Source organism: Durio zibethinus, chromosome 25 (genome assembly GCF_047325235.1).
Source record: "Durio zibethinus cultivar Kanyao isolate XHJ-2024 chromosome 25, ASM4732523v1, whole genome shotgun sequence".
NCBI classification, from domain to species: Eukaryota; Viridiplantae; Streptophyta; class Magnoliopsida; order Malvales; family Malvaceae; genus Durio; species Durio zibethinus.
Genome location: NC_143186.1, coordinates 18,567,585 through 18,589,741, shown reverse-complemented (window position 1 = coordinate 18,589,741; position 22,157 = coordinate 18,567,585). Strand labels below are relative to the sequence as shown.

General features: G+C 33.3%; 4 protein-coding genes across 8 annotated transcripts; 2 read left to right on the top strand and 2 right to left on the bottom strand.

The window, feature by feature from the left end:
• Positions 1 to 19: 19 nt before the first annotated feature.
• Positions 20 to 4,414, bottom strand: LOC111275679 (heat shock 70 kDa protein 16-like). Its single transcript, XM_022861171.2, has 10 exons — positions 4,226 to 4,414; positions 2,591 to 3,900; positions 2,088 to 2,300; positions 1,913 to 2,008; positions 1,709 to 1,843; positions 1,266 to 1,466; positions 1,035 to 1,181; positions 836 to 964; positions 627 to 757; positions 20 to 497 (listed from the first exon to the last, which is right to left on the bottom strand). The coding sequence occupies exons 2-10, from the start codon at positions 3,758 to 3,760 to the stop codon at positions 428 to 430; spliced, it is 2,292 nt and encodes a 763-aa protein (XP_022716906.2). The 5' UTR covers positions 3,761 to 3,900; positions 4,226 to 4,414; the 3' UTR covers positions 20 to 427.
• A 1,069-nt stretch (positions 4,415 to 5,483) lies between these two features.
• On the top strand, positions 5,484 to 8,875 carry LOC111276441 (1-acyl-sn-glycerol-3-phosphate acyltransferase-like). Of its 4 annotated transcripts, none has more exons than XM_089754480.1 (6): positions 5,484 to 5,599; positions 6,790 to 7,165; positions 7,694 to 7,843; positions 8,101 to 8,199; positions 8,274 to 8,366; positions 8,489 to 8,875. In XM_089754480.1, exons 2-6 carry the CDS (start codon positions 6,845 to 6,847, stop codon positions 8,753 to 8,755), a joined length of 930 nt encoding a protein of 309 aa, XP_089610606.1. In that variant the 5' UTR covers positions 5,484 to 5,599; positions 6,790 to 6,844; the 3' UTR covers positions 8,756 to 8,875. The 4 variants fall into 4 exon arrangements, with proteins under 4 accessions (XP_089610606.1, XP_089610605.1, XP_022717919.1 ...); XM_089754479.1 differs by lacking the exon at positions 5,484 to 5,599 and adding an exon at positions 5,653 to 5,964; XM_022862184.2 differs by lacking the exon at positions 5,484 to 5,599 and adding an exon at positions 5,989 to 6,128.
• A 2,021-nt stretch (positions 8,876 to 10,896) lies between these two features.
• LOC111275681 (AT hook motif-containing protein) lies at positions 10,897 to 14,604 on the top strand. 2 transcript variants are annotated; one of them, XM_022861174.2, is made up of 4 exons: positions 10,897 to 11,111; positions 11,316 to 11,357; positions 12,899 to 14,086; positions 14,183 to 14,604. In XM_022861174.2, exons 3-4 carry the CDS (start codon positions 12,953 to 12,955, stop codon positions 14,267 to 14,269), a joined length of 1,221 nt encoding a protein of 406 aa, XP_022716909.1. In that variant the 5' UTR covers positions 10,897 to 11,111; positions 11,316 to 11,357; positions 12,899 to 12,952; the 3' UTR covers positions 14,270 to 14,604. The 2 variants fall into 2 exon arrangements, with proteins under 2 accessions (XP_022716909.1, XP_022716910.1); XM_022861175.2 differs by having other exon boundaries at positions 10,962 to 11,151.
• Positions 14,605 to 15,126: 522 nt separating this feature from the next.
• On the bottom strand, positions 15,127 to 21,378 carry LOC111275683 (polyadenylate-binding protein interacting protein). Its single transcript, XM_022861177.2, has 13 exons — positions 21,043 to 21,378; positions 20,200 to 20,321; positions 19,939 to 20,093; positions 19,701 to 19,839; positions 19,277 to 19,311; positions 18,502 to 18,577; positions 18,351 to 18,414; positions 17,604 to 17,893; positions 17,026 to 17,283; positions 16,446 to 16,547; positions 16,238 to 16,285; positions 15,585 to 15,672; positions 15,127 to 15,390 (listed from the first exon to the last, which is right to left on the bottom strand). Exons 1-13 carry the CDS (start codon positions 21,200 to 21,202, stop codon positions 15,218 to 15,220), a joined length of 1,710 nt encoding a protein of 569 aa, XP_022716912.2. The 5' UTR covers positions 21,203 to 21,378; the 3' UTR covers positions 15,127 to 15,217.
• Positions 21,379 to 22,157: the final 779 nt, after the last annotated feature.

Sequence of the window (22,157 nt, the reverse complement as noted above, 5' to 3'; positions counted from 1 at the left end):
AAAATGGGATGATATCAGATGAGAGGAATTTAAAGCATTTTTGATTCAGGTGCCTGTAGGATACAGAAATACACCGGTCATTGGCAACTAACATCCTTTGTAAAACAAGAGTTCCTAAAAATATAAAAGAAAATGGAGTAAGAAAAAAAGACCCCTTTCAGACTTGTATCAATGTCATTCCTCCTGTATATCTAACAAAAAGCCTTATTGTATTAGCAGGCTCTTAAATTTTAATTAACTTTCTAATATATTACTATGCCTCAAAAGGCAATTGTATATTAGCCGATTCAGGCCCCCCATAAACTGAGTTCGGATGAGGTCTTGCTCCTTGCAATGTTGAACTCAATTAATCAGTCAGCTCTTCTAATTACTGTAACTGTGAACTGTAAACTTTTCCAAAGATGTTTCATATGCATTTAACCTATACTCACTGGTCCGGGCCCTGGTTCCCTATATCCTGATGAGAAGCCTTGCGTGTCATTATATGCTCACATTTCCTGAAATCCATTAAACAAAAAGGAATAGATGACATCTAAGATTCTCTGAAGTGTAATTATTCCAACAAGCCAAAATTGAACAGTTAAAATCTGAATGAGAAGTGCAAATTAGGAGCACAAGAAAAGTACATGTTTAGATCCTCTGTCTTGTTCTTAATCTCACTTGACCATAATAGTGGGTCAATGTCCTTGGGTAAAGAATCTTGTTGTTGAGTTTTCTCTCTCAGCCACTGCTCAGCCTTATTGCACTCATTCATGATCTGAAAAACAAAAAGCCTCAATTAGTTTGATCGTGAGTAGATATTGCATTTATAATGTGTAATCACTAACTATCATACCAATTCTCTGTCCTCATTTGGTAAAGATTTTGTAGACATTCTATAATCCACAATGCACTTCAGCAGATCTCTTGAAAACTGTGCTCTTGCTTCCTCATCTTTGTATCGATTCTCAACAGGATCCACCAACTATAAGAAACAAAATTAGGCAGTGAGGCGTTGCAGAGGTAAACTTTAAGATTAAATAACAAATAATGACCTTCTTAAGAGCCTCTAATTTGGAAGTGTAAGCGCCTTCAGTTTCATCCTCCCCATCATTATAAAGCCACTCCTCTGTCTCCTGTAGGCTCCTGGAAATGCCCTCTCTCTCCTTATCAGATGCAAAACCTCGATATGTGTTGAAAAGCTTCACATAAATATATTAAAAAGTCAGCATACTGAGAAAAATAGACAGAAATAAGACACATAAGGTTCAGATCAAGTGTTTCACCTTATTTCGCATTTCATAGACATAAGACTCCAAGGCATTCTTTTTCTCTTTGGTTTGTTCCATAGTCCTGTCCTGTTGGGCCAACCTAAGCTCTTTATCTTGAGCTTCCATGAGATCAGCCTTTGTCATTGCACGACATATGTTCTCACAAACTGGTATCTCTAGCCTCCTGGTTGCTTTATCATTGGTCTTACCGTCAGCCTGCATAGAAAAGAAAAATGCAGATGAACTTGGCATCCACAAGGCTTCCATCCAGATTGAGAGAGAAAGAATTATGTGTTTGCAGGGCTAGAAACAAAATATACTCATGCCATGCTAGCAGTGTGTCCAAACTTTTAGAAAAAGTTCCAGAAAAAATACAAAATCATAGCACAGTCTTTGGACCAAGAGAAACGCGAAAGATGGCATATAAAGAATGTGATTTAATGGTGATACAAACTTACAGAAGCATGTGATGGTTTGGACTGAACAGAGGTAACATCTTCACTGCCATTTATTACATGCTGGGCCTCCTTTGTGCTCATTTCTGAATGTGTATTATTCATTGTCACCGAATCATCTACATGATCTTCTATCAACTAAAGGCAAAATCTCTTAGAAATTGAATATCAAAAAGGTGATAGAAGAAAATGTGAAATCCTACTAACCATAGCTGACTCAACGGTGACAATGCCATGAAGGTTTAATTGAACTTTGACTTTAACCCTTGCCCTTTTGCTATGGGAGCCTTGGAAAGGACCAATCTGCAAAACCAAATGATCATCAATCAATAAGCGAGTCTATTCCCTTCATACAAGAAAAATCCATTTAAGGTGGACATACTGTGAAGCAACTTATGTCTGAAGGTACACCAGAAGGCAGTTCATTTGGATTAGCATAGAATGCTTCCAAATGGAACAAACTACTTCTCTGTAATTGCAGAACTTTAACACTTGGAATTGGCTGGCCTCTAGGAAACAACATTCCATTTGACCCTTGGGAAATTGGGATTTCATCTGAAGAGAATCTTATGGAGAATGGAATGCAATCTTGAACCTACAAAAAAATGACAAGGGAAATAGCCTTTACCATACTCAAGAATGCATAAAAATAACCAAAAAAAAAAAAGAAATCCCCATATGGCCCTAAAACATGCAGTGGTTAACCCTTGGATCTATTGTTATATCAATGAGTTTGCAAAAGTTGCAGTAAACTTTTGGGCTCCATATTATTACCATACAAACATGCTAAAGCTAGTAAATAAGATGCGAACAAAAGAAAGAACCATGTTGAAAGCAATTATTTGAAGTAGTACACAGAGTTATACTTCTGACCCAGTTACAAACCTCGTAATCTCTAACCCGAAAAACTGGACTGAGCATTGCGCATTGGAGAGCACATCCACGTGCCACACACTCACTTGCATTTATTGTCCGACTAGGTTCTCTCCTAAAGAGAGAAGCTAACTGTCTTGTTATAGCTGGTATTCTAGACCCTGATCCAACAAGCTCAACAGCATGGATTTTCTCCACAGTTAACCCTGCATCAGTTATAGCTTTTGTACAAGGAATGTTAATCCTCTCCAACAACCGGGAAGCCAACTTCTCAAATTCCTCCCTCCTAATGAAACCTTTGACATCCTTTTCATCCATCAAACACTCAATATTTAGAGGTACCTCTGCATTTGCACTCAAAACCTTCTTCAGTTTCTCACATGCTGCCCTTAGCCTGATTGAAGCCCTGATATTAGAATACACATCTATATTATACTGCTCCTTGAAATGTGCAGCAAAATATCCAAACAAAATCTCATCAAAATCCCTTCCGCCCAAGCTGCTATCAAAAGCATGTGATAGTATTCTCATGTGTCCAGCCTCAAACGACACAATTGAGACCTGGGTGTTGCAATGACCAATATCAACAAATGCAACATAAGTTGGGCCAGCAACGGAGAAATCCGTTTTGTAAATCCCATAACCAAGTGCAGTTGCAGTACAGTCGTGCAACAATCTCAGAGGCTTCAGCCCGGCAATTGTAGCAGCATCCAGGTATGCACGTCTTTGCAAGTCAGTGAAGTAAGATGGGATCCCAATAACACAATCCAAAACAGGAACACCCAAATTTGTCTCTGTTATATATTTCAAATGTGCAAAGAGCATTGCCATAATCTGCACCGGCGTGAATCTATGTGTCTCACCTAAAAACATCAAGTGAATCAAAATGCCACCATCCTTACCCTCTGAAGTTTCAAATGGTAACAATCTTAACTCATTCTGAACATCAGGTTCCTGAAACTTCCTACCAATTAACCTTTTCACTTGAGATACCGTAGTTTTGGGGTGCTTCATAGCAGAGGCAGCACCGGCAGAGCCAATGAACCTTTGCTTTTCCCCGAAGCATACCACAGATGGCGTTTCACGGTTCGATTCATCATTCAGCAACACATCAACACCCCTTTGCTTTACAGCAGCAATAACACATCTCTCATTTCCAATATCAAAACCTACAACACTCATTTTCAACTCACCAAAAACAAGACCTTTATCCAAAACCCACCAAGGAAAAACAAAAACTTGATTGAATCAAACTCTAACAACCAAATCGCATTAAAATTCTCAAAGTTTCCTTCTTATACCTCAAAGCATCATACCAAAAGCTACAAAGAAGAAAACCAACATTAAACCATTAACAATTTGCTTAATTTCTAAGACAAAATTAACTAACAAAACAAAAATAAAATAAATTTTTTGTCTTTTCAACATTGAATTCCAACAAAAAAAAAAAAACCAAATTTGAAACTTTTTTGCAATATTTTTTTCCAGAGAAAAACAATGCCCCAAGACCCAATTTTCCATTTTCGTTCTATTTCTTCAGAAACCAAATAAAATCAATATCTTTAACCAAATTAATGAGAACCCAAACCCACAAATTTATAAAGAAACAAAAAGTATTAGCTTTAACTAAAGGGAACCGTAATTTACCTGATAGAGGAACAATCTGTGAACTGTGATAAGCATAAGAAGAGAGAGAAATTGAAATTGAAACTCAAATAAATTGAAAGAGGAAGTGCAGATTGTATAGAGAGAAAATCTCCGATTTGGTCGCTTAGTTTAAGACAAATAACCAGCTTTTGAAAAATGAAAATTTTTTTGCACGTTGTACGTAGGGATGAAAATGCAGATCTTTTGGGGGCTTTTTTGAAATTAATGATTTTTTATCCTTTTGCCACCTGTAAGATTTTCGTTTTCTTTAAAAGATAATTTTTTTAATGAAAATAGAAACAATTTTGTATTTATATTATTTTTTCTAATTAATGCTTTTTTCTGCCTTTGCAAAAAAAAAAAAAAATAGTGAAAATGGAATTTTGTATTTATATTAAAATAGTTTTGGTTAAGAGTCGAGTTATCCGTTCCATTCAAAAGGTTTGTCTAAGTTGGAAGAAGGATTGGACAGAAAAAAAAAAAATTTATTAAATGAATTTAAATATAATTTTTAAGTTTGTTTAATTTTTGAATTAGATCTTAAACAAAAAATTAAAATTTAGTCCAAATAAATTATATATAATTAAAATATTATAATTATATAAATATATATTTGTGAATTTTTAATTTTTTATTATATAAATTAAATTTAATATGTGAGTTTAAATTTTATTTTTAAATTATACTAAATTTAAAAAAATTTTGAAACTCAAATATTAGATCGAATAAAATTTAAATAAATATATAAATTATTAATATTAAATATAAATTTGATTTGGTTCAATTCATAAATATTTTTATATTAAAAAGAAGAAGATAAAATAATACAATAGTATGAAAGATCATTTAAAAGGAAAAATTCAGTGAAATTAAAATATTAATTATATTTTGAGTATATTAATTATATCAAGTCTTATATTTAAGTTTTACAATTTTGATTTATGAACATAATATAATATTAAATAATCAATTTATATTTTATTTTAATTCTAATATATAATAAAAAATATTATTTAATTATAAAATTTAAGATATCAATCGAATTTAATCCGATCATTATCAATAATAACAACGAAAAAAGTCTTCTTTTTAATTAAATTTTGATGCAATAAATTCAAAAAAAATCTCGTAGAAGACATCGGTTTCATATATATATCATATGGTATGACATGAAGAGCTACTGTTCTTATATACCAATGTCATAAATGTACCAAAATTGTCTTTGTTTTGACCTGTTTTATTCTTTCTTTTTTTTTTTTCCATAAAAAGAACCTTCCTTTCCCCGTTTTTCCACAGCTTCTTATCTATACAAACACAAATACAAAAAAGCCGTCATATTTTCTTGAACTTTCTTTCAAAGTTCACAGCTTTAAGGTAAAAATCTCTGTTGGGTACTGGTTGAAAACACAAACAAAATGAAAAATGTTACTGGGTTTTTTTTTCCACTTTTTTTTTTTATGTTTGGTTGCCAAGAAAAATACAACAAGACGAGCTGAGGAAGTCTATGGTTTATGATATTTAAACTCTATCCAACTAATCCAAAGATTTGTGGACTTGACTTGTCTTTTTTTTTTTTTTTTTTTTTTGGGTCAAGAAACCATAGATTGAAACTTAGTGCGGTATATCATAATCCCATTCGTCTCAGCTAATACCGGAGAAACAAAGTCTTGAGCAATAGTGACTGTGGACATGACTTGTTGCGGATACGATTCTTCGTTTATTTGTTTTATTGGAAACAGGTGCCAAATGAAGAAAAACTTAGGCTGTTGTCTTTGTCTTTGACTTGTTTCATTCTTCCTTGACTCCATTTCCAAGTTTTTCCAAAGCTTCTTATATATACAAGCACAAATACAAAAAACTGTCATATTTTCTTGAACTTTCTCTCAAGTTTCAAAGCTTTAAGGTAAAAATCTTTGTTGGGAACTTGTTAAAAACACGAACAAACCGAAAATTGTTTCTGGGTTTTTTGTCTTCGCTTTTTTCTTTTTGCTTGGTTGCCAAGAAAAATAGTTTATAATACATAAACACTATCGAAGCCCAACTGATCCAAATATATGTGGACTTGCTATGTATTACTTCTTTTTTTTTTGGTTAGTTTGTTTGTTTTCTTGGAAACTGTCTCCAAAAGAAGAAAAATTCGAGGTTGTGATTCCTGTTCTTCTTCTGTTTTCTGTGTATCCAATTTCAAACACAAGAGTTATCCGCTTTTCATGATTGGTTTTGGTTTTTCATCTTTTCTCTTATTGACCCTTAATCGGTGAGAGCTGTTAGCATTGATTTATACTGTGATTCTTGCTTGATGTTTTTCTCTGTTACTTGACTGAGAAAATTGCTGGAAAGAGAAGGAATTTAAATTTTGAAGTATTTGTATTTGTTCTTCATTTAGTTTTTAGTGAAACAGAAATCCTAGAATCTGATTGAGACTGATTGGAAATCTTTATTTTTTCAGCTTTCTTGTAGTCAAGTATTGGTTTGATACAATGTTTAATTTGTTAATTTTCTGAAGATGTTTTTTAAAATCAAATGATTTCTTATTAAAAATGTTCTGTTTTTGCCTTGTTCAGGGTAATATCTTCTTCAGTTTTATCAAAAACTTGCCTTGACTTGGGCCATTGATTGATGGAGAACACTGAAACTGGTTCCTTTTTGAGGAACAGAAGATTAGAGAGCTTCCTTGATAAAAATTCTGGTCCCAATGTGAAAAAAACACTGAAAATTTCGAGCAAAGAAGTAGCAAGGCAGAGGCCTACAACTGATGCTTTTGTTGATGATGATGGATGGATTTCTACACTGATATCTTGTGTAAGGCTTGTTACATGTTTCCTGACAATGATGGTCACAACAACCATTTGGACAATAATCATCCTGTTGCTCCTTCCTTGGCCTTCCCAGAGAATCAGGCAAGGAAATATTTGTGGCCATGTGACTGGTAGATTGATGGTAAGCTTGATTTGATTCCTTGTTTCATTTTAGTACTTGCTTTTCTTGACTGTTCTACAATTAGATGGTCATGACATTGGTTTTTTTAACTTTTTGGTATATCATGAGGAAGTGATTATTAGAGTTTCCCGAGAAAGTTAAAGGAAAATGTTAAAAATTTTATCTTTTCAGGTCTTTGAGAAATTTGAAGTAAGCCAACCAACTTTTTGTTTTCTTGGGGATCTAAATGGTAAAATAGACAGGCAATAGTTTTGTTATGAGTGACCTGGTGAAGTTACCATATGTGTTTTCTGTTCTCACTTCTCAGCAACCAAACAGTTTATCATACAAGTTTTTTGACTGCCTCATACTGCTTGATTTTTACAGTTTACAGAGAAGGATGTAGTCAGAAATATGCTACTCTTTATTGTAATTAAGAACTCTTTCAGAAGTTTTTTACTTAGGATGTTAATTTTGATGCTCAAAGAGAATCCATATCTCTAAGCAAAATGTTATAAAATGATGATTTGGGTTTGCAAATGATTGCAGATGTGGATCTTAGGAAATCCTATAAAGATTGAAGGAAAAGAGTTCTCCAATGAGAGAGCCATTTACATCAGTAATCATGCATCTCTAATAGACGTTTTCCTCGTTATATGGTTGACTCCAACAGGGACTGTTGGCATTGCAAAGAAAGAGGTTCATTCTCACTCTGATCTCTCTTTCCCTTTTGTGGCTCATTAGTGGTTTAAGCTCTATCAGAATTTTGATATGAACATAAATTGTTATGACCTGTGGAACTTACCAACATTCAGATTGGATTGTGCTCCAACCTGGTGATACATTACGCGAACTTTGCGCAAGGTTTTTCATAGGGACAGAAATTGCATAAGCTGTTAAGTCCATGTTGCCTTGGAAAATTTACATATATATGAAATTTTGTTTGTTTTACGCAGATCATATGGTATCCCCTATTCGGACAACTATATGTTTTAGCAAAGCATCTCCGCATTGATCGATCAAATCCTAGTGCAGCCATTCAGTCCATGAAAGAGGTATCCCTCCCTACCCTATATCATCCACCATGCATTTTGTTAATGTTACTATGTTATGTTCTTCTCTTGGTCAGGCAGTTCAGGCTGTCATAAAACACAACCTGTCTTTGATCATTTTTCCTGAGGGCACAAGGTCCAAAAATGGACGACTTCTCCCCTTTAAAAAGGTAATTTTCAAACCATATCTAACATGTGTTATTATTCGTGTGATCTGTTGATTCCATTGTTTATTCTCTGCACTTCTTACCACAGCAATCTTCTTTATTTCCTTTCCTGGTCTGCATTGCAGGGTTTTGTTCATTTAGCCTTGCAGTCTGGCCTTCCAATAGTTCCAATGGTCTTGACTGGTACTCATCGAGCATGGAGGAAAGGTAGCTTGCATGTCCGACCGGCTCCTATATCTGTAAAATATCTCCCTCCAATAAGAACTGATAATTGGACGGATGACAGGGTTGATGACTACATTAAAATGGTACATGATATATATGTCGAAAACCTCCCTGAGCTTCAAAAACCTGTTGTATCCGAAGACACCAAGAACAGTTCCAGATCATAATTTAAGACGCCTATGTTTTTGTAATTCTAGAGTCCTATTCACACCCATGTTAAATGCAACAATAAGCCTAGTTGAACCTTTAAATCTTCCTTAAAAAAGTATTTTCAAGGTTTTTCTGAATGTGTTCACTTATAATTTATATATGATGAAATTATCAATTTTGTCTGACAAAAAGAGTATCTTTCCTTGGATCCATCACTGTGTATAATAGTTAAGACTCTAGCAATTGCCAGATCAGGTTCAATAGGTTTTGGAATTTTCAGCCATGGACATGGGAGTGATCCATGGCAGGTTTTCAGTGGAAGCAACTATAGAAAATGTGCATAGCAGTTGAGCACAAGCACAAATTTATGGACTTTCCCTTCTTTGAACTTCTGATGATGCAAGATAATGCTTGCATATATCAGAAATGTGTTTGATTCTTCCTCATCTACCAGACCTAGATTCTGACTTCATTCCAACAGGAACTTGCTTTCTATATTCATAATTTATTTGCTTTTTCCTTCTTTCGAAGAAAAAAAAAGTGGGGACTCTGAAAAATTCATAAAGGTTACAAAGTTGACTTGGGCTATGGTCACCAATTCATTAAAGCAAGTTGGCTAATAATTCTTTTTTAACTTTACCACACCCAATGTGTTGCATTCCCCTAAGCACAAATGAAATATTAGAGTCTTCAAATTTTGAAGAAAGGTGCTCTTTTCATCAATAAAGGCTGGCATTATCAATCCCACCCCCACTCTTCTCGAAATCCAATGGTGTTTGGAAAAATAATTAACATTATTAATAGTTTTCGAATTATAATAAAATATTAAATATAATATTTAAATTTTAAAATTTAAAATTTAATGAATAATTTTTTAAATATAATATTAATTAATAAATTTATAATTTAAATATCATATTAAAAATTTTTAAAATTCAAATTCTTTATTAAACATTTCAAATTATTCATGTGTTAACTCATAAAACAATTAGCAAGTAGGACTATTAATTATCTTCTTGAGAGTAACAAAGATAAAAAAAATATATTTAAGTTAAAAAATAATAAAAATATCTATACTCTTACTAAAAAAATAATATATTAATTGGCAAACTGCCAAAACTTCAACTATTTGGAGGTGACAAATGGGACAAATTGGACACGTTTGGGTTAAAATATTTCGTGTATTAGGTTACGTGAAGTTTGAATTTTTCGAGGTGGAGTTAATTTGATTTCAAATTCTTTTGGTATAAATTTTTTTAATTTAATTTCTTCTTTAAATTTTAATATTTTTATTTTAGATTAAATTTAAATTTAAGTTAGCTAAATTATTTAGATTTGAGTTCCAATCTTTTATATTTGAATAAAATTTATATTTGAACTAATTAAATTATATTTAAATTTTTCACAAAATATATTTATTTCAACATATTTTTTAAATTGGAAGAAATTTTGTTGAATTAATATATTCAAAAAGTGAATTAATTTAAATTCAAAATTTTTAAATCAAGTGTTTTAATTTTTTTTTATTGTATTAGATTTATTTATTTTTTTTATAAAAATAAATTTAAAGTGGATAAATTGTTCAGTCTTTCAAATTATGATAAGATGTATCGTATTTGATAGCTTAAAATAAGTAATTACAGATCATGTATTTAAGATGATCTCAACAAATAATCACTAATAAAACTCGAACTTAAAATCTTTTCGTCAAAAAAAATAAATTTTAACAGATTAAACTAACTACTTATTGATTAAATTTAGATGAATTTTGAATTTAAAATTTTGTATCGTAACGTCTTAAATTCAAATTTATTTTACCACATGTTTAATAGATTAATAATATATCAACATCAAATGTTTATGTGATGAAATCTTTAATTTATTAATTTTAATTTTAAATTTTATTTAATTATTTCTAATAAAAAATTTTACTGTCTAATCTTTTCTCGACTAATATTATTTAATTTATTTTTCCTAAACTCGCCAACTAGCTCTCTTTCGGGACCCAACTTAGCCAACATGTCCGTCCCACATCACAAGATACATCACTGATCGGCCTCATGAATGACACATCCAACCATTGAATACCACGTGTCAATAATCAATAGTACCCATGTTTCTTACACATGGCATTTTTTGTTGCTCCGTGATATGGTCCATACAAACAGCAATGTTACTTTATCTCTCCTCACGACCAAAACGCTCGGCTCCCACGCCTCGCCTGAGATAAACAACAAAAGTATAATCGAAACAAACAACAAAAAAATGATTTTTCTCAAAAATATTTTCTCTTAATCAAAGTTTTAATTTTTCTTAAACAGCTAAAGGAAAAAAAAAAAAAAAAACCCACAGAAACAGACACCATGAAAAAAGGTCAGCTGTTTTCTTTTAATCCCTAGCTTCATGTTACTTTGTAAGAAATCTAACCTTTCTTGTAAATTTTAAGATTTTTGTCTTGAAAAAATTATGGGTTTTAAAGTTTATTTCTTTTTGTCACAAATTTTTTCACTTCCCTTTCTTTTCTGGGTTTTTTTTTTATTTTTTATTAACTTATGCTTTGATTGATGCTTGTTGCAGGGTTTTCCACTTGATTGAAGTTGTTGAAAATGCTGTGAAAAGGTCTACTCTTTTCACTTCTCTTGATAGTAATCATGGAATCTTTATTTATTATAATTGGAAATTTTGGTTTCAATGGTTTCTTAGTGTTTTATTACTCTTCTGACTCGTATGTTAGGCTTTTCTTCTTTGGTTCTTTGTCCAGTATTTTTTTGCTCTTTGAATTTCTCTATTTTATTGTCACTGTGCATGTATTGTATGTATGGAAATTTGTTGTTTTTATGGGATACAGGCTCATTTATTATTATTATTATTTTGTAATTATGATTTAGTTTTTTCAGTAAATTAATGTGAAGGTTGTCTCATAGATTGCATGCATGAGGTGAGTTTTTCTGTTTGGGGTAAAAAATAAAATATTGCATGAAGCTTTGTTATTAATTTTATATGCAATCAGTGTTTCATAAATCCCAGAAAAGAAACACATTAATGGGGTTTATCTTTAGTCTTTGATGAATCGAAGGCCAGGGCCAGATCTATATTGTGTTGTTTTCATCAAAATCACAAGTCCTTTTAAGTAAAGTTTGAATTGTTAGAACAGTTTAAAACTTCTTGAGTTTAATGTGTACTAATCCCAATGAATAGTTAAGGTTATGTTAAAAAAGGTTTTTATGGAAGAGATCTTTTTCATTTTTGGGAAAATATTAGGGGTTATTTTTTTGTCATAGGAACACAAACGATAGATTTGTATTGAAATATGTTCAGCCATGATTGCTTGCGTTTTAGTCATATTGTAATTAGTTAATTTAACGTGTTGGCCATGATTACGAGTCATGTTGCTTTGCAGGATTTATATATATTGCATGAGTATTATTGATATCCACATGCCCTATGTTTGACAAAATACATGCTTGTGACTGCCCATTTTATCCAGCATTAGCTCCATAGCTTCATTAAAGAAGGTACATGATTGTTGGTAGGGAGATTCCGTTAGGGGAAGAGTTTCTTTGTCAACCTTGCTGTTCATATTGCCCATTTAATAGAGAATGAAGTTCAAATGAGTTGTTTTTAAGTCTATCTGCTCCACTGCTCTTAAGTCTGAGAGCTTTCTTTTTACCAATTTCTTTTTTCTTCCCTCATCTGCTATGTTTAGTTCAAACAAACTCGTGGTACTAGCAAATGTTGCATTATGACTAGCATTATTGATTTTTAGGGTATAAGTATAGAAACAACAATAGCTTTATAAAGCTTATAGATTTTGTTGTCTTTTTCTCCTTTTCCGACTAAATAGGAAGAAAAATAGATCAGTCACTTGGATTTGTAAAAGATTAAATTTAGCCTGTCACAAATTCCCTTTTAATATATTATATATTGGTTGGTTGTTGATGAGTTTTTCAATCTGCTAGTAAATGGTACAATGACTTCTCTGCTGTGAGTGTGTCCAACATGGCCTTAATTTTAACCTGCAGTTATGTTGACAAGTCAGCATTCTTGCTTGACGGTTTATGAAGTTGAATATTTGCCATTTAACATGTTGGTTAAACTCTGTTGTGCTTTTTACCAGCTTGGTTATATAGACTATAATATAGCTGCCCTTTGTCTTCCAGGAAGGAAACAGTTTTAAGATCTGTGGAAAAGGCAATTTCTTTGCAGCAAATACTATGATGAATCAAGACAATGACCCAGAGGATAACCTTGATGCATCAGCAGATGTTCCGCTGAAGCGCAAACGTGGTCGTCCAAGAAAATTTCCAAAACATAATCTAAATCAGGGGGAGACTATTCAGACTCCAAACCATGCCGAGAATACCCATATCCCACCTGGATATGAGGGAGTGAATGGAAATCAACCTCACCAAGCTAATCCAATCAATGATTCGAATGATGTAATGGTGGGTCAGGCTGTTTATGGTGTTATTGAGGCAGCATTTGATGCAGGATATTTGCTCACTGTTAGAGTTGGCAACTCTGACACCACTTTAAGGGGTGTGATTTTCAAGCCTGGGCATTATGTTCCTGTTTCACCAGAGAATGATGTAGCTCCTAATGTTCAAATGATCAGAAGAAATGAGATTCCCTTCCCAAGGGAGAGGAATGAGCAGCATATCAATTCTCATAGAATTGGATCTGCTCATCCATTCAGTGAACCAGCTGTAGCCAACCAGGTGCCACGAGCCCGGGCTTCAAATCTTGGAGGCTCAAAAAGAAAACATGTGCAGTTGGTGACAACACAATATACTTCTCCTCTAATGTCCAGAGGCAGTGTGGTGCCTGTTGTGCTCAAACCTGCTGGTTTACCGAACGGTGAATCAGTTGCCGACCAACCTTCTGTGGTTGCAAGCCAACCTACTCATTTGGTGGCCTCTAAAGGTAAACAGGTGTCTGAAGCCTCCGATACATCAAATGGTGCAGCACCCACCAACCAGATGCCAACAGTGGGAAACCAAATGCTTCCTACTCAACCCCAAAGTGGTAACCACACTGTGCCAAAAGGCATACAAAGTGAAACTGTTTCATTTAATCAACCCCCAGCAGAGGTTTTGCAGGAGAAGGAAGCCAAGTCAATGACTGGCATGCCTTTTGAGAAACTATTAACTGAAGTCATGAAAAGAATTCAAGTCCCCTCCCAACCATTGGATGCTCAAGGTGGTAATTTGACTGTCAAAAATTCTGGACATAACCAGGAAGATGATCAGCCACTCTCTATTGAACCACTACAAGCTGTACAGCCTGCTCACTCTTCTGTGCTCAAACCTGAAAATTTTAGAACTGGCAAGATGACTGAGCTGTTGCAGGTATGATAACTTTGAACTAGAATTTAATTCCATATTGAGTAATCCATTATACACCTGAGGTTTGACGTAGACTGATATACTGCACTTCTTTTCAAGGCTGTTCAAGAAAACATGAGGGAAAACCAAGCATCTCGGACTGAAGAGCCAGCCATTGGTTCCGGAGAAACTGAGCTTGGAGATTAAAAAATGCATTATTCCATTTAAGTATTCACAGGTTTCAAGTATCGAATTCAACAGGCATTGTTACTAGCAGCTTCTGGGCTAGCTCACATGTTGTAGAGTGTTTTAGTTGAACCAGATAGACTATGTAAAATGTTTTCGATCCTAAACTAGGTGAAGGAGCTTCCTTGAAGGGTCTGCATGGGATCTTCTTTGCTCTAACCCTTAGGATCAGAACTGTTTCCATTACTTAGAATTAACGCTTAATTTCACTTCATAGATTTATAAAAACTGTCATAACTTAGTATATGACGCTAAACCCAAAACCTTGTTAAATGTATGCGGCTTCCTTATGATCATCCAAGAGTCAAGTATGTGCTACAGTCAAGCATATTACGTGGGAACTAAATGTCTCTGAATGAATCTTGAATCATTAGTGACCATGGATAAGTGGTAAAAAAATGGAGAATGTTTGCAAATGATCAATGATGTCCAACAAGGTTATTATTTTCTAGAACCCTGCTTGTTCAAGGATTCAGGTTGACTCGTGCACTGGGTTAAACCTTGCCATACATAAGCCTTCATTCTTCTACCACCTTATCATTGATTGACTGTCACCTTGCTGTCATCACCTTAGTGAAACACAAATCTTGATTAGAATGTTTACCGTCACGTTGATTTTTTTTTTTCAAAAAATGGAAAAATAGTAGAGAAAAATGAAATCATGATTTTCCCTTTCATCTTTTTTCTCTATATTTTTCATTTTCTGTCGTTTTTAGTACAGAATATATCATGTTTTTCATCATCAATTAACCAGAAAGAATGGAAAAAGGAATAACCCTTGAATGATGATAAAACAATGAAACTGACTCAAGGCTGGATGCTCTCAAAAAATGAAACTTTATAGGCCAAAATTTTTATTATCTTCAAACAAACTGAAACAAAGGGTAATACTAACAAAGTAACATATTTTCATGGAAGCTTTGTGCTAAAGAGACCACTAGATCCTGGGACTTGTATGGGACGATTAGCAGGGAAGGGAGGCTGCATATATGGAACGTGGCTTGGCACTGCCAATGGTTGCTGTCCACCGGCAATGAAAGGTTGAGGTACACAAAGCTGCAATGCTTGGCCTGGTGCACTTCCTGCATTCACAAGGGGTGGCTTGAGAACAAAATAAGGTTGCACTATATATCAAGAAGACAATAATTGGGTTATAGCCACGATTGCAGTACTGCAAAGAACAGTAAATCCTGCTATGAGATCGTGACAACTAATAAGGTTACTTTGTTCTATTCAACAAGGACAAATGAAAACTACACAATACACATGCAAATACCTTGGTGTTTTGGCAATTGGACATGATGCGGAGTCAAAGGAGGACGTGCAGGTACTGGAGAGATAGCTGCTGCACCCTGAACCAAATCCTTCAATGAAATAAAAAAGCAATTTAGTAATGTAGTAATAAAACAACAGTTCTCTCCTTGAATACAAGAGTGCATCTTTGCAGTATGCCATTTTCTTTATCTGTTTTTTAATTAACTCACATGGCCTCACTTTAGTCACATTGGCAACATTGTTTGCCTGGGAGGGAAAAATCAGTTATCATATTTAACTTACATCAATAATGGACAGGTGAAAGTAAATGAAATTGATTCTTTAGGTAACGGGGGAAAAGGAAGAGGAAAAAGACAATGAAAAAGTAAGATGACTAGACAATTCATCAGCTATGATTGTCCTGATCAAATATTGTAAACTCATTTGTCCTAACACAGCATATATGAACTAGTAAGTTGCTTATTGTATGTATTGCTCTAAGGGGATGCATCACAAGATTTATCCTACCACATCCTAAATGTGGATTCTACAATGCTGCTCTTACGAATCTCTAGCAAATGGTACACATTTTGTTCTATACAGTAGAAATTCTCATGTCAGAGTGCTTTAATGATAATAAGGCCAATTCATTAATTTGCAGGTATCACATCTTACATGAGAAACAGGCACACAAATAAGCTGTCCCAATCGTCCAAACATAACCTAGAGAAAGAAAGGGGTAGACAAAGAAAGATTAGTAACTCATAAATGACCACTACATCAGCAAATAAAAGTTAGAAAGTATCATAATTCCTGCCCCATCTATGCAGGCATAAAAGGAACCAAAACGACATAGTGATGAAAAGTTCCTTCTTTTGCTTACAGCTTGAGAATTTGGAGTCAAATATGCTGGTGCAGCCTGAACAGGATGATATTGACCAGCATATCTAAGTGGCTGCGTTCTACTCCCCATCTGCCCAACAATCTAGAGCCAAAAACAAAAATGAAGTTAGTAATATAATCAGAACTACAAATAATTCACAAATAAATACAGTAATAACTCTCTAGTCATTATAAAGTTGACATGATAATCATATGAAGATTCAAACAGGCTACAGCCAAATGACACCAAAATGGTTCGTCACTCTTGGAATTCGAGCAATTCTTCATTGAAAAGGAAATAAATTAATATTGATGAAATTGCTTATGGTTTAAAGAGAGTAATGATGTGTGTGTATAACTTGAAGGATCTCAAAAGGCAGCAGAGTACATTTTCAAGTCCTTTGAGGAAGATTTTTGGATGATATAATGAGAATTATAAAAAGAGAAAGGAAATGAAGGGAAAATGGGGAGGATGCAATGGGGTAAATGTGGTCCTATAGGCAGTCCAGTGTAGATATCATGGAAATAAAAAAGATCTAACTTTAAGATTAATGAAATACAAAAGCCCATAGAACACGTACGGGTTGGGAAAATTGAGAACCACTGACACCAGTTGCAGCTGTTACATTGCCATAAGAGACAAACTTAGAAGAAGCAGATGTACGAGGTGCAAAAGTGCTGATCTCAACATCTGGCTGAGAACCAGCAAGAGCTACCATAGGAGAGTTTCCTGGTATGTAAGACACATTTGCTACTGCTGGTACTATTGGAGGAGCCGCCGATATGGCACTTGCATAAGATGGAGAGAAAATTTTTGCTCCTGGATTAAGCTTAAATTCCTGATAAAAGAAATTACATTAAAATAAGAAACCATCAACATGGACAGAGAAGATTATGTTATGATAGCCACTTGAAATCTTGTACCAATAGTGGTAACTAAGATAACTAACTCATCAAATCAAAGTATAAGCTGCTACCAACTTGATGAAACATATAAGTATGGGGCTAGCATATTGAGGGTGTAATATTAAGGCATCAGCAATCTCATTACCAATCTCTCATTATATAGACATTCAAACAATTTTAAACAAAGAGAAAGGGATCCACCACCATTCTGTCTGCTTGTTATTACAAGTCAAATCTAATATGGCTGTTTTACCTTGTAGTTTTTATTTGATTCTGAACTTTGTGGAGGGACTATGGCAGTTGGAGTAGCAAATGAACTCTGGCATGATTCTGAGGGAACATCAGTAACTGGACTAGTAGAAGTTGAAACTCCAGAACAAACAGCATCTTGGTAAATTTCTGTTGCAGTTGGCTTTTCACAGCATTGATTGTCAAGTTTACCATCCATTGGAGTATCATGAGGTGCTCCACTAAGCAACAACTTAGTTGTCATCTCGGTGTTTCCTTCCTCATCAGGTTTTACTTGAGTAAGGCAGGCATCCACTGCAAAATTTAACAGTAAAACAGATCGAAGAATAGACACATATTCAGGCTTACAATAATGGTGAAAACTTATGATACTACATAATAAATCACAGCATAATCTACCAAGAAAATCTAGATAGCATTCCCCCCATTTGGCAGGGAGACCATCTTAAGTGTATTTCATCATATAAAAAGGTTGTGTTAAGAATATTAATGATCAAAAGGTGGCAAGGCTCATTTTTGTAGTTTTTCATATCACGTGCTAATGGTTATGCAGTGACCAAAAGTGTAAACTTCCTTAACCAGTTCTCTGACATAACAAGGCTGAAACCTCAGTGTGCACAAAGACACCAATATACAACTCTTCACCTTAAAACTACGGTTGACAATTCAAAAGACCATTAACACAGCGAAACTTTCACATCTAAGACGAGGCATGCCATTCAATTTAGAGGAGATTCAGATAGTTTGAAACCTGGCTTAAAAGTATCAAGAGCAGATGACTCGCGGCTTGAAACTGAGTGTTGAACTTCCTTGGCCTGCAGAAAACAATTTCATTAGTGAGTGAATATTAGTTTTAATTGTAGGTTTATGCAAAGAAAATAGGTAAGCTTGTCATGGCTTACACCCTCTTCCACATGAAAATCAAACTTTCGGTCACATTCATCCTGCAAAAGTTGTGACATATCATCTCCAACCTGTCTGTCAGAAATATAAATGACAGGAATCTGAGAATAAGAAAGATAAAATGTTGCTGTACATATGAAAATATCAAAAAGTCATATATTGATATAATGTTTTGCACACGTGGAAGGAATCTGACATGAATATGATGTTGGCCAAGTTACATATATCCAAAACAAACACAAGGTAGGGTGTTCAAAATGCAAATTTCATTTCTTTTCTTTAAGCAATGAAATGAGAAATTATATTTGTAAAAACCAAAGCTGGGGCCTGGATGGAAAGGACAAAGAGAAAACCAAATAGAAGCAATATTTTTTATACTAACATTCATAAAGCAATTTCTACATTGTGGATGACCATATTGCTTTAAAATTTTTCCTTAACCTCATGTAAGAGATGTTAATGTAATTTCAGAGTCCTTGTTTGTAAACATTATAAAGAGAGAATAAAAACAAATGGGATAAGTTAAGTAGACACTTTTCTCCTTTTTGGGAATATTACGAGTAGGAGACAAGTGAGTCAAGTTCCAGCTAGGTGAGACCAACTCCAGCTCTTTGACTTGGCTTTAATCTAGTTGTTTTTGTTTCCATGTTCATGGCTAAACATAGATCTTTCAACTAGAAAACGGCTTTTTTTTTTTTTCGGCCAATACCATGATTTGAAATTTAGTGTGGCACTTGACCAACACGAATAGTTAAGGAAAAGCCAGTAGTGTACCTCCCAGCTATAGTGGCACCAAAAGCATCTTTGTCCTGCATTGCAAAAAGAAAAAAAAAATTTGAAAAATTTTGAAAGAGAAAATGATGAAAAGTGCATCAACACTCTCTGCCAATATTTCCCTACAGAATGTATGTTATTTTCAAACTGATTCCTTTACTTTATGGTTTCCTTGAAGAAAACACCAGCCCGTCAGATGATCTAAGCAATATGATTGGATCTTCCACGGGAAGCACAAAAACTTTTCAGGAATAGTAGAAGCATCTGATCAAACTGATGCCCATCAAGAAGGCCATTCTATACACATTTTCTTTATAATTAAAAGATCAAAGGTATTTGTTAATATCTATTTGGCATCTGCTTCACATTTTTCCCAAAAAAGAAAGGCTTAACTAAAAGACAGTTTTGAGCAGGAAAAATTTACCTGTTCGATGTTTGTATCATCTTGTTTCTGATACTCAACTCCCTTTGAATTTCCCATAGGATTTTGACCTTCATGTTCCTTTCCAGCTTTTGTGGGTATAAAACCATCAGCAAAACCATTCTCATTTTGGAATGAATTTCTGCTTTGATAGGCAAAATAAAATGAATTTATACAAGCCAAAAGTAATAATAACAAAACCAAAATTTCTGTATCCTTGACACAAATTTCTATTGGCTACCTTTTCCTATAACTTTTTCTTTTATCCATGGTAAACTTATTGAATTTCTTGGCCCCATTCAGTGGATTGGCAGAAGAAGGTTGAATTTGAAAAGCAGCTTCTCCATTACCATGAGCTATATTTCCAGAAAAACCATCAAAAGGAAGTGGGACTCCCTACACACAATATCAATACATGTCAAACAGACCATTCAATGTTACATCAAACAAACAAAATTCCCGAGACTCAACAACTTGTACAAGATCACCAGAGTGATTATACCTTAGCAACAACTTGAACAAGATCACCAGCGAGGATTACAAGTGTCTCCACTACACTGCCATTTGCAACATTGGTGGCACATCTCCCCTTTTTAGTCAATTTTGCTTTCTTCAGAACAATACCTAATGAAACACAAACTAATTAAATAATCATCCTCAAAAGTCAACATAGCAAATAGAGATAGAAACCATCAATTAACACAAACAATTAGACTTAACCGCAAGCTTATCTCCCCAAATAGAAAAGATTCAAGTACTTCATTTTGTACTACATTGGTTTCTGAAAAGTAAAATGTCACCATGATTGAGCCATATTACATATTTACATATTAGACAGGGTTCACTTAGTCTAATTGTTTGCATTGCTAGTTTCTTTTTTACTTACTCAAAAGACTAAAAAAACAAAATAGCGAATAACTTGAATGAAAGACACAATCAAACATAGTTGTTCCGTATAAAAGCAAAAAGCAAGTAAGAAAAATAACAACCAAAATGGGGCCTTCGATAAAAATGTCTCCTTTAATCTGATCCCTGCAACAATAATGCTCTTTAATCGAGTAGCTAACTCCATGTCCATGTTAAAATTGTAACCTTTGCACAAAAACAGTAAGAGCAATAAAAAATGACATTAAAACCTTTTTATTTCCTTTTTTATTTCTTAGTAGCTAAGACAGAAACCAATCTGATCTCATCCAATTTACAAACAAAATCACAACAATTAAATACAAAAACCAAAACCCAGATATCATTTCAATCAACAATCAAAACCCAGAATTGATTTAGGGTAAAAAAAGTAATGCCACAAGAAACCCAGAAAAGCTCAAAACTGAAAAGCAGAACGCACCAAATTCCTTTTCAACAGAAGCAGTGTGGAAGATTCCAGAGTAAACAGAGCCATCTTTCAAGTGCACATCCACTGGCAGACCAATGATGCACATGGTAGCAAACAGCAAAGCTTCGTTCATTGAACAGTTCTCTTCTTCTGCTCCGTTTTTGAGTCCCATCTCTGTTTTTTTCCCCTTTTTTAGCTCTGTTTTCCAGTTGATTGAATTGGAATTTTTTTTTTTATATGAAGCTTCTACGTTTAACAGAGATCTGAAGTTGCAGAGGGTAGATTGAATAGAGGGAATCAAAAAATGCAAAAAAGAAGACAAAAGGCAATTTTCTTTGTTCTTTCTATGCTCTAATTTACATTTATACCATGTTTTTTGCATTTGTAAATAATTCTTAGAAAGACAAAAAAAAATGAAATTAGTAAAATCTTTTTTAAATATTATATTTTAAAAAGAAAAACTTTTAAATAGACTAATTTAATAAAATGTTATATTTATATATAAAAATATAATTTATATTAAAAATAATATTCAATCTCTAATCTACATTTATATATAATAAGAGATATGTATCTGAATAAGTTACATTCAATCTCCAAGCTTACACAATTTTTTCCTAATCTCATTAGATTGGGATTTAAAAAAAAAAAAATTTAACAACATATTATTTATAATTATTTTTATTATAAATTTATAATTATATAATCATTAAAAAAATCATGTAAATTTTCATCATATTATAGATAGTCAAATTTATAATTGTGTCAATTGATAATTATAAGTGATATATTTTTTATAATAATTTAAAATTCTTTTATAATTTTAATGAAAATATATTTGATGAGTAATTGATTGGGATCTTGTTTTAAATGTTATAAGCTTTCTATTCCAATCCCCTGTTACAAAATTTAATTAAAAAAATATTTATCATAAGTTATTTTGAAGAATATAATTTAGGAGTAACAATGATTGTTTATTTTTATTTTTATTTTTGTAAAATAAGTGTGTTTTAATATTGTACTAATATTTTTTTTATTTTTTTGTTTTTTACATTTTAAGTAAGGTATTGTTTGCTAAATTGAAAAAAAAATTGAATTAAATTTATAATTTGAACATTTTTTAGAAC